This window comes from Antedon bifida, chromosome 3 (genome assembly GCF_963402885.1).
Source record: "Antedon bifida chromosome 3, ecAntBifi1.1, whole genome shotgun sequence".
NCBI classification, from domain to species: Eukaryota; Metazoa; Echinodermata; class Crinoidea; order Comatulida; family Antedonidae; genus Antedon; species Antedon bifida.
In genome coordinates, this window is record NC_136228.1 from 21,944,546 (window position 1) to 21,957,199 (window position 12,654).

The 12,654-nt window shown below is 33.5% G+C and overlaps 1 protein-coding gene across 1 annotated transcript; it reads left to right on the plus strand.

Annotated features, from left to right (window-relative positions):
• The first annotated feature begins 5,648 nt into the window (after window positions 1-5,648).
• Window positions 5,649-10,180, plus strand: LOC144838242 (carboxypeptidase N catalytic chain-like). The gene is made up of 8 exons (XM_078693594.1): window positions 5,649-5,684; window positions 6,294-6,519; window positions 7,218-7,426; window positions 8,021-8,173; window positions 8,700-8,931; window positions 9,441-9,580; window positions 9,828-9,920; window positions 10,130-10,180. The coding sequence occupies exons 1-8, from the start codon at window positions 5,649-5,651 to the stop codon at window positions 10,178-10,180; spliced, it is 1,140 nt and encodes a 379-aa protein (XP_078549720.1).
• Window positions 10,181-12,654: the final 2,474 nt, after the last annotated feature.

A 12,654-nucleotide genomic window follows, 5' to 3' on the forward strand; every position in this document is an offset into this window, starting at 1 on the left:
GACCACTTCCTTTGAAATCAACAGTAATTTTACTGTAGTTTTACAGTAATTTATTTATGGCCGGTACCCGTGATTTTACGTTATTGATGACAAACAGACTTTCAGATTAACAGTAATATACTGTAGTAATTTATTAGAAACAGTACCTGTGATTTTACGTTATAGTTGACATCCGACTTTCAAGTTAACAGTAATTTACTGTAGTTTTAGAGTAATTTATTTTCAACAGTACCTGTGATTCTACATTACGGTAGACAACCGACTTTATGACCAACAATTTACTGTAGTTTTACAGTAATTTATTTTCAACAGTACCTGTAATTCTACATTACGGTAAATTACTGGCGTCCAGATTGCCAGTAATTTACCGTTTTTTTATAAGAATTTTTTTAACAGTGTAGGCCCTATATATCTTGTACTGGGGAAGGGTTAGTGTGTGTTGCATGAGAGAAAGCTCTGCAATTTTATTTCTGACTATTTTAGTTTTTGTGTCAGGATCAGCTGGAGAGAGAACCTCACAAACATATTGCTAACTCATTGAGTTGAACCAAACATGACACTACTAAATAACACTTAAAACTGGGTCGATGAAATAAAACATATACAGGTATACCTTAAATTAAATATGTTACACAATGTATGTTTTGCTTAATCTTATGCCTTTAGTGTACTGAATTTTTTAAAGTCATAAACGGTTGAGAAAAAAACAAACATGGATGTATTTATATATATTGTTTTTCTAGCTGTTTTACTTTATCGTTTTGATTTAGCTTTTCGGTTTTTTTTGTATCTCTATTGAGATCCAGCCACTGATACCCACATCATTGTCATTGTTTCATTAATTTGCCTTTGGATTTATATAAATTAAAACATAAATTAAATAAGTTCTTTGTATGTTTTCTCTTTATTGTGAATAACGTTTGAATGTATTTTTTCTTGTTATTTGTAAGAGGCTATATAACTTGATTCGGCTGTTGAGAAAAAAAAAACAATACTGTATTACATGAAATGTAAAATAAAACATGATATGATTTAACTGTTGATGGCCTATAACATAACATGTTAGGGCCTATATAGTGTAAAATACGATATAATTTACAGACACATAATAAAAGCTATAGGCTAACTACAGCAGCAGTTTTTTGTTTGTTTTTCTCAAACACAGTGAAATACAAAACAATTGGCACAATGACACGAACAATAGAAGCCTCAACAAGCCTGACACACCCAACCCAACATATTGACTAACACCCCTATAAATAATAATGGAATAGTCCTATATTCAATACATGCCGAAAACTCAGGTTGATCCATCTATTCTGTGGTGTGGACGGCGTTATAACTTGGTCATAAACTTGTGATTTCCTCAAAAATACACTTGAGGTAAAAGAGCTCACACGTCAATAATATGGCCTCTAAACTATCTGCGATTTTCACTCTTGCTTTTGTTTTTCTGGAAATATCTTTTGCACGTGGTAAGTAAAACTGATTTTTCTTATAGGCCTATAAAATATCTTATCATATTTTTTAATAGTTTCATATAAATTGTTTATTAACTATAGTAAGAATCTAATAGTTAACATAGGCCTATTTATGATTTTAATAAAATGTAATTCCTACACTTTGGAATGATAAAATATCGCAGTATGATCTTCCTAATATTACTGTGCGTATAGGCCCTCTTATATTAAATAAATAAGTATATACTTTTAGCTACTCGCAGTTTCAATCAATGCTATGAAGGCCTACAAATCCTAATGCTTATATAGTTATTTAAGCGAGTCCAATGGATGAGCGATTGATTAAGGCAGGGCGCCGTACCTAAAGAGCCAACAATATCGGCATGTGTTCGAGGCCTACTCGCTCCTAATTAAGGTGGTGGAACAAGTCCTCTCTCGGATAATGACTTTAATTCGTTGGTCCAGTGTTCTCCTGTAAGGTAACACAATACGTTTGAACGGTGGGCGTATTCCACGGGAAGGACTCCTTGAGGTATACCATGATGGTGAATGGGGGACAGTTTGCAAGAAACAGTTTTCGACCGTAACGGCTGCTTCAATCTGTAGACAGTTGGGGTACCCAGGTGTTTATCAAATGCTAAGTAAACAAAAACAAGCCAGGTAAGTTGATTTTACAATTAGAATATTCACAAGATACAACAAGAACAATTTCTTTTCGTAAAAATACAAAGAAATGTTGGTGGTTGACAGCAATTCCGATTTAAACTGTACTATTATTAGGCCCCTATGCATTCTGCTAGTTTTAAGGTTCAGTCGGGGGAAATGGTACAACTGAATTGTTTACATTTCAAAATTTCTTAGAGAATAGCATATCCAAAATCGACAAAAATCGAGCTTAGATAGACGCGTGTAAACGATGGAAGCCTGTAGAATTAGCAGTTGCCAAGAGATCATAATTGATAACATTCAATCAAATTACAAATTAATCTGTGTTATTAATTCTACATAGACGAGGTATGCGAACAAATCGTCACTCGTCACACGAACCGGCGAATCGTCATTTTGGCGCGAAATTTTTTTTTGTATATTTCGAAAGTATTTATTCTAAAGAACAATTGATGCAAATTTCAACTGCGTATTTTATTTCATTAATTAGTTATTTTAATTATAATTTGGCGAATATATTATGATATTATAATCATTCGTCACACGAAGCGTCGAATATCGATTCGTCACTTCGTGTGAGTAAAACGCGCATCGCGCACACTGTTTACGCGCCTCAATAAACGGCGAATATGCAATTCGTCACTAATTGCATGTGATCTGATTGGTTTATTGCATATCTGGAACATTCCATTATTTGATGGCCAATTTTCAGTCCCGCGAAGTTAGATTGAGCATAGATTATAGAATATTGAACAGTCTTTTACCCAGTAAAAACTGATTTATGTGTTTATTGATAAATTATTTAGTAAGCTAATTATATAAATATATTTCAGGAAATTTAATGCAACGTTTCGATGTTTGTTCTTTCGTACGTTCACTCGAGCACTAAGCAAGAACATTAAATTAAATTATGGCACTGACAACACACGAAACGGTACGGTAACGATTAGGCCTACATCAATGTTATAGTTATTTTGAAATATTTAATTTTTTAGAGAATAAATAACGTTATTATTTTGAAGAAACATCAAATTTCACCTCCATTGTTAATGGATAATGCTACTAAGGATAATAACTTTCATTACTGTATACACATTTTTATTAAACAATTCGTATATTTTGATGTTAGACTAGAGTATTTATATTTTTTGTTCTTGCTTTTTAAATTAGATAGTTACAGTATAATTATTATAATCAGTGCGTTACTAAATATCTTTGGAGGCATGGCTATACTAAATACTATCGTATACTATATAGTGTAGGCCTAGTCTGCACATTATTCTCTGATATGCCACATTAACCCTAACCCTAACCACATTGCTACGATATCACATTAAATTAGTAAATAATTTAAATTAGCCTTTTAATATGGATACTGTATTAGAAAAGGCAGATAACACATTTAATGTTTTTTTAATAAATTCTATATTGGCCATGAATGGCTAAATGATTGTAGGCCTAATATGCTGAAAACGCCGTATTGTACAATAGACTGTCTAAATTATGTTTTAACTGTTCCCGTAGGCCTACTACTAAGGGAAAAATGAATTAAAAACGTTTATTCTGACTATCTAACATTGCCTTGCCTTATGTAGAGATCAATTAATGTATAAATTAATAATTAAATTTAATTAAATGAACCATGTTTACGTATTTGCTTTATTTACAAAAGTTAAAATGATGTTTTTTTATCAGTTAGGCTATATAAATTATATTTTGCAACTGATTTGTGATTGTTCTTTTGCATTTTTAACAGAATAATGTGTTTACTTTATATTATTATCGTTAGAGCCCTATCTAAGATGTTTACGTGTGACTGCCTATTCATTACCACGCAATCGCGGCGAATACCGCATGTTTCATAGTCATTGCGTAAGATTCTTGTTCACACGAAGTGACGAATATGCGTCGAATATCGCTTAGCTGCAAGTTACGCGGTAAATAATCTTCACACGAAGTGACGAATGTATTCATTAAGTGATAACTCTTTAATTAATGAGTAAATTTTTTTATGGACACTTTAAAATTATTCATTTAATATATTTTTACATAATTACCACAAAAATAATGGACATTCGGTTTTTTTCTTGCGAGAAATGACCGTGCAAAAAGTGCCTTTTTTACAATCGCGATTTTCTCGAAATGGACATTTTGCGGATTCGCCGGTTCGTGTGACGAGTGACGAAATGTTCCAGAGAAGGTTTGGTTGGGAGAACTAAGCTGCGATCTAACTGATGAAACCATCGATGATTGTAGCCATGATGTGTGGGGTGAAACGGACTGTAAACACTCCTACGACGTGGGCCTATCGTGCTTCAGAGGTGCGTGAAATTCAGTTATAATCTAGACATAGGAAGTAGTTAATAGTAATGTTTTTACACGAAATTAGGAAGATAAATTTGTTTTCTTAATCACAAATGAAATGTCTAGAAAAATATATATCTACATTTTTTTCAAAATATGATCAATACGTTTTTCCAAAAATAATATACATATGAAATCGTGCTCATGATATGGTCGGATTTGTTGGTTTAAATTAAACAATTTTAACTTTATATTCACTTGCAGACAATTAGGCCTATATTTATTTTTATAATCATAATCTGCTTTCCTTTTATTTTCACAGCTTGTCTTGAAGGCGAATTCGGATGCGTCAGTGACGGAAAGTAAGGTTCATTATTTTTGGCAGTTTGGAAATTTAATTTTTCCGGTTAAGCTTGTTTCCTACCTCTTTAGCTACTCGTCTGTGAAAACGCACATTCACGCACGCCAGCACAGACGCGTAGTGGAACCATGCTTTATTATCAACTTACTCTGCCAACGAATAAAACACTGTGCTTATCTGATTCATTATACGTTTTATTTGTAAAATAGCATAATTATAGGTCTAACGATAGCCACGATTCAGAGGAAGAAACACTAAAAACTATAGGCCTAATAGAATTCATATTTTTTTTAATTGTATGTTGATTTAATATAAGTAGCAAATCTTTGGTGAAGGGCATTGTTTCTACCATATGCCGATGGGCCATCAAGTATTCCTCCTTGTTTTTTTACTGCAATGCATTCAGATTGAAGTAGCATCTTTGTTAAATAGTTTTCTAAGAAACTCTTAAAATCTTAAAAATAAAACTCCATGTAGTCAAGAAGATTTCTATTCGATTTATAACCTAAAGAAGTTGGAAATAACCTGCCCTACATGTATACAAAAATGAAAGTACCGCCTATATGAAAATGATTTGAAATTAGTATTTCTAATTTTAGTTTTTCTCAGTACAATTATTTGTATCATTTCATTTCATTAAAAAATAAAATTATGTGCCTTTAGGCCTAAGGTAGTTGCAAAAGATATGCCCACCGGGACACAGTCTACAGTTAGCATATTAATACTGAGTATCATGCATTGTTATAATATAATTTAATTACGTTTTTGTAATTCACTCAACGTTTATAACCGTAATGGTTTCCTCAACAGATGCATCGACTCAAACTTAGCATGCGATGGTTCACCAGATTGCAGTGATGGGTCTGACGAGGCTATATGTGAAAGAACAAGAAGTAAGTCACATTTTCAGTTATTTTTTAAAAATTATTTTAAATCAACTAAGCCTAACAGAAATAAAAAGCTCCACTAAATTATATTAGTTTAAAAAGCTCACAAACGAATATATAGTATACAGTAGAACCATATTAACCAGCATGGAACTCCTTAACAGTTTCCAAGTTTTTGTCAAAGTGATTAACCATGTCTTTCTCTCTGTTCGTTTCACGGAGAAAGTGTCCCAACTTAATAGGGGCGTTCCCGAATAGGCGTGTCCCTAAAGATGGATTTTATTGTTTTATTGCTGGATTTCTTATATACTGTATAATGTAAAGATGTATTGTCCCCCTGAAAAAATAATTTTTTAAATTGTTTTTGTTGAATATGTCATTTTATTGTCACATACTAGTTATCCACTTTGAACAAAAATGGAATCGAACAAAAAAATTATTTACCTGAAAAACTGTAATTTAAAGCAAATTGGCTGCCAGCCAATGGGTTTTTGGTTGAATTTGACCATTAATTTGGTCATTTTATATGAGAAAAATGTTTTTTTTGTTTTTTTTTTCACGGAAGGAATTAACTTTATTAAAACTACAAAATAACCTATTCAAAGTCTAATTTAGTTAATCTTCATCTTTAATGTAATTATTATTATTTCATTTGTTCTTGCAGATCGTACGTCATTCCATGAATTCCGTTATCATGATTCAAACGATATCAGAATCTTTTTCCAGAATCTCACGACAGCTTATCCTAATATTACCAAGATGTACAGTATCGGACAAAGTGTTGACGGAAGACAGTTGTACGCATTGGAAATAAGCAACAATGTTGGTGTACACGAGATTCGTACGTTATTTTACAATTTTTTCAAACTATTTTAAGACACTCCTCAGTAGAGACTCCTATTTAAATGCATTTAAATAATGGTTACCAAACTGACAAGCGCTCGCTTCTTTTGATATACTATTAAATATTGTAAATGTAATTGTGAATTGTGAATACATAAATGTGTATTATGATGGGATAATGGGATAATTTCATAACAACGAGAGGAATATGACGTGTTTTAAAACTGCTGCCAAACCATTAAAGGAACACTTTATTCGATCACCTTAATCATTTTTCTACTGTATATAACTTAAAATAATACAGATTTTTTAGTATCTTTTTAGTAGTCTTATTAACAATTTTTGTCCTAGACGTAAAACGTTATTTGGATTTTAAGAATAGCAAAAATCTATAAATTCATTATAATATCCAGTTATACCATATTTACTTTAATTAATTTTAAGACGACTGCCTATGTATAATATACAGTATTCAAGACAGAGTAGGCCTATCAGTGTTTGCCATAAGTGCAGGGTACAATAAACGACATATTCAGCGGATGTACTTTTACTTACCATTGTTTGTTAATGTGTATAATAAATTTAAGATGTTAATATTTAACTTATATTCAATATAACTAGTAACGTTTCATTCAACAAATTATAATAAAATCTTATGACTCTGTACTTATAACTTATCAATTTATTTGTTGACAGTTGAACCAGAATTTAAGTATATTGCTAACATGCACGGAGACGAGGTAACTGGACGCGAGTTGATCTTAAAGTTAGCTGAGTACCTTTGCAATGAGTATCATGCTGGTAATGCCACTATTAGGTATCTTGTCGACCACACCCGGATCCACCTGCTTCCAAGTCTCAACCCTGATGGCTTCGAGAAGGCCTTCCAGTTCTACAAAGAATTCGTAAGAAATAATAATCACCGGTATTATCATCTAAATGATCATAAATTCAATGTACATTTATTTAGCAATTACGTGGATCTTACCAAGAACATGTATTTTTTCTTTAGTTCTGAGACCCTTTACAAAATGCTCAACCGCGTAGGCCTAAAAAAATCTTCATTTGGTTTGAGGAATGTTCTCTTCTAATAAATTATTAAATAGATACTGCAACCGACCCAACAATTACGATACAATACGATATTATTTATTGTCATTTTAACAACGAGGTACAAATGAAATTTGGTTGGTTGCGGATGCGTGATGTGTGTATGAAAAAACATGTAACAAACGCGCGTACAGATGAAGTGTGATGATGAGTGATCTTGATGTTAGGTACTTTAAAACCAATCCCCATGACAAATATATTAAATCTGTTTGCAAGAAATAAAATGGTATAGCGACTTGTTCATGTAACTATACCATGCATCAGTGGACTAGATTGAAACTAAGCCAGAATAAGAACTTTTTGTACCTAACGTTTGCACCAAAATTATAACTCTCAAGGTCGACTAAATTATTAAATATTGTCTATGATATTTAATGTTTTAATTTCAGGATATGGTTATTGATGCCTATGGTCGTGATCATTTGCATTCTGTTGATTTAAACAGGAACTTTCCGCGGCTAAATACAATTATGTATCGAAATGAAATTATTGGTGGCAAAAATCATCATCTGGGGTACGGCAAAGATACGACGAATTATGTGGTAAATTAATTTTGTTTTTTTAATGATTTGTATGCAAGCACACGCAACTTAGGACTCGTTTCGGCTTAGTTGTTTTGCCAGGTTAAGTTGGTTTCCTACCCACCAAAGTTAGCGATAACTGTGCCCGTGAAACCAGCTTGCTACCCGGGTAAATAACTAAGCCTGAACGGACCATTAGGCCTAGTTATTATCAAGCTTTCTCTACTATCTATCTTATTGAATTTTGAAAATTATCGCAATAGTTGACATGCATGTAATTGGGAACGGACGTTGTTATGATGTTATGATTTTAAGCTCTGTCTACACTATCAAACCAGTTTAACAAAAACAAAAACTGTGATGTGCCCAAATATGGTAGTGATATGACATCATCGTGTTCATTTATCAGCACATTACATAACGTTTGATTGTGTAATTATCCTGTTTGAAGTTACTGTTTATGCTTTGTGTTAATTATCAGTGCCACACAAGCAAATGTTTTGAACTTAGAAATGTATAACTATTTGTTTTCACTATTTTTCAACAGCCTGAACCCGAAGTACAAGCTTACATTGAATGGGTTGAGGAATACCCTTTTGTGCTATCTGCCAACATGCACGATGGCGATTTGGTAGCAAATTATCCATTTGATGACGTAAGATCCTTTAACGGGCGACCATCTTATACAATGAGTCCAGGCGACTCTCTCTTTAGACATCTTGCACGAACATTTGAAGATGGTATAACCAATGGTGCGAGTTGGTATACGGTCAAAGGAGGTGAGTTCTTATTATTTAAACATATAATAATGTTGTAACCTCCTTAAGCACATTAAATATGATAATGGTTAGGCCTACTAATATATGAAATAGGCCTAGTGTTTCCTACTAATATGAACTAGGCCTAGTAACAGACTAGTTTCACGTCAGGGAGATGATGTTTGCCCAACTCTGACGTGGTTCTACAAACTGTTCAGATAGATAATTAGGCATAAAGAACAAAGTCGATTCTGTTGGGAATCCTAGTCATGACATCATGGCAAACTTGGCGGTTTAGTGGTTTAGTTTACTTTTTCCTCAGTTTTATCAAAAAATGTGGTGTAGGCCTACATCCGGATGTACATTGGTACAACGATGTCAAGATTTTGGCATAGCATCATCTCAATACGTCTTCTTGTAACGTTAGTTTTGGTGAGAGCCAATGCAGTAATACCGGACACAATTTTAGGTAATTCAACAAACAAAACCATGATGATAAACAATATTTATTTTGTGTATTTCCTTTAAAGGCCTTCAAGATTATGATTATCTGCACACGAATTGTTTTGATATAACGCTCGAGTTAGATTGCATTAAATTCTCGTCAGAATCGGGATTAGAAAAGGAATGGGTTGACAACAAAGATGCGCTCATTCAGTACATGTACCAGGTAAGTCAATTGTAGTGGAACATTTCCACGGTTAATTCTTTACCATTCATTAGTGGTTCATGATGTCATCAGTCGGACTTGGTTACAACAAAGTAACTTTATATTACTGTATATTACTGCTACGGTTAAAGATCATGATGATGATGATGATAGCGGTGTGTGTATTCCTTTCTGGCACATGTGATATCACATACACTAAAATAAAAAGTATGTAATATTATGTACATATTTATTTTTAACATTTCAGATTCATATGGGAGTAAAGGGTATTATAGCAAGCACTGACGATATGCCTATCAAAGGAGCGGTAGTACAGGAATCAATCATGACGTCACCTCAAGTAAGTTGAATTGATTTTTGCTTTAATTGAAACAGATTTTGTTTAAATTCGCCACCATTGGTGAATGGTTAGAAATAATTTACCCATATATTTTGATCAACCATTTTAAACATTCAACATTTCCATGTTGTTACGTATGAATAAGAATATGTTAAAATGAACCATATTTATATTATCTATGATTTAATATCTATATACTTTTTCTTTAGCAAAAGACGGTGAATATTGGCGTTTATTGTTACCAGGTACCTACACAATAACAGTATCGGCGGAAGGATATTTCAGCAAAGGTTTCGTGGTTGAAGTAGTAGAAAACTCGGTGACGCCTCTAAACTTTGTACTCAGTCGACGAGAGGTACCATAACAAATAGTTTTTAAAAATTGTATTATATTTGTACCTTAACATAAGATGTATGTCAATATTATATATTTCCAAAGTATATTATTATAGTTTCCTAGCTACATTTCTAAATATTTTTTATGAACCATCTTGTCTAAATTGTATGATATGAATAAATAACGTGTGTGTTATGTACATTTTTATAAAACAAAGTCTGTACGTGTTCTGATTTGATTTTAATAATAAATTTATAAACGGAATTCCCGACACAAAATGTTGCGTTCTTCTTTTCGGGGAGGGGGATTTCTGGTTTGATCTGTATTACACTGGTCTTTAATGCAATATACCTTTCCTATTTATTTGATGTGATTGCTATTTTCACAAAACAATATTTGTTGTGATATGAGGATGTTTGTATTAGATGAGGATAGGTAAGGATGGTTGTCTTTATTACGTAATATTTTACCCTTTGACCCACATCACTCATATTCCAAGTCAATTGAATGCTTTACTACATTTTCACGTTTACAATGATTCTCTACCGACCATGTTTAAGTAGAACATCTATTAAGGGGACACTTTTAAGAACCAACACATTTTCCCCTTAATAGGGATTTTCCCCTTAATAGGGGTTTCCCCCGAAGTGAAGAATTCTACCATCAGTTATTTTAGCCCAATATATACACGTTTGCGGTACGACGTTAGTATGAAACGGTAATTAAAATTGCATAATCATATAGATACGCGGTTGATATTTATTAATGTTACTATACTATCGTATATTCTGCAGGCATGGGTTGAGTTGGAAGCCATCACCATACACAACAAGATGTCTCGTGCGTCACTGGATCATTTCATTTGGATCTTGGTCTTATGTACGTGGTCGATTTATTCATAAGATTGTTGTGGACAAAGTGTAACTTGAATTTCTCGCTTTAAAGTGGGCGGTTACAGATAAATTTAAAGATTACCTATACATGGCCTGTGGTACACGAGTGATGACTGATAGTAACCCTCTCACATATGTACTTTCTATTCACTACAAACAAGGTAAATTAAACATTGACGCCAATGCTCTGTCCTGCAGACCTCATGACATCAAACCCAACCGACAGTATGAAGAACAACAAGACTCTGTAATCTTGAGGCTAGGTTAAAAGGTAAAGCTGTGTTCTCGTGATACTGTATGATGAGCGCTCTTTTCCTACAATATGGTGTATCCATCAACACTCCATCTGTCAATTCATCCGACACTATTCCACTTATATATTGATTGGACGAACATACAGCAGAAAGATCCAATCATCAACCAAGTCATAAATTATGTCAAAATGGGTAAGAAACCAGACTCCTCGATAGGGTTACCCGATGAATGACTTATTCTTAGAGAGTTTGGAAAGCTTCAACTTCGTAATGCTATTTTATACAGATGTACAACCAATCCAGCTATAAAGGGACTTCACAACGAATTAGGTCATCTTGGTGTTGAGCGAACGCTGGCGTTGGCAAGAGACAGGCCCCGAATGAGTGCAGACATTGAAAGCTGGATTAGACATTGTGGTAGGTGCATAGCCAGGACAATACCCCAGAAGCTTGTACTTTAAATTTAGTACTCTTTTAGTATACCATATATAATATAAAAATGTAAAAATATATAAAGTTGAAATGTAATTAAAGTTGGAGTGTCCAGCACGTCCGATGGCAAGAGGCAAAAAGAAAGAAATCTCCCACATGATATAGAAATGCAGCACAGTTGGTATCCGGTTAGTAATACCTGCATTAATCAACTAACGCTAATGACTGGTCATTTGCCACCAAATGAAACTCTATTTAAACAATACTACGATCAAAGAAGAGAGGTGGGAGACTGAAATTAACCAGTTGAACTGCAATCTTCACCTTCTAACAAAGTAAGGTTTTTATTCTCAAAGGTTCCTTAAAGAGAATGAAAGAAAGATCACCACCACCGTAAAAATGGAAACTATATTGATCCAACAACAACGGTTCCACATTTTCTGCAGAATAGAGAGTAGCAATGACGTTGCACAGACTATCCACTGGAATGCCATTCAACAAGACCGCGAATCAGTTTGGTTGTGCAAAATCAATCGCTTGCATGGTCTACCATGAAGATTGTGTTTATTATACCACTTCAATTTATAATCAATAACATTGATAATTGACATCCAACTAACAGATGGGACAAACACGGTGGGTCTATCTTTGTGGGGAACCCACACGTCCATAGAGCTGGTCATGGACCAAAAGATACAAGCGAGTATCGTTTTGGTAACCGAATATAAAAATGTCAAGCGGATAGAGTCGACAACGTCAATGTCTGTAGAGGTATGTATAATAACATTAAGTTAAGTTTTATAATAAGCTTTGGACATT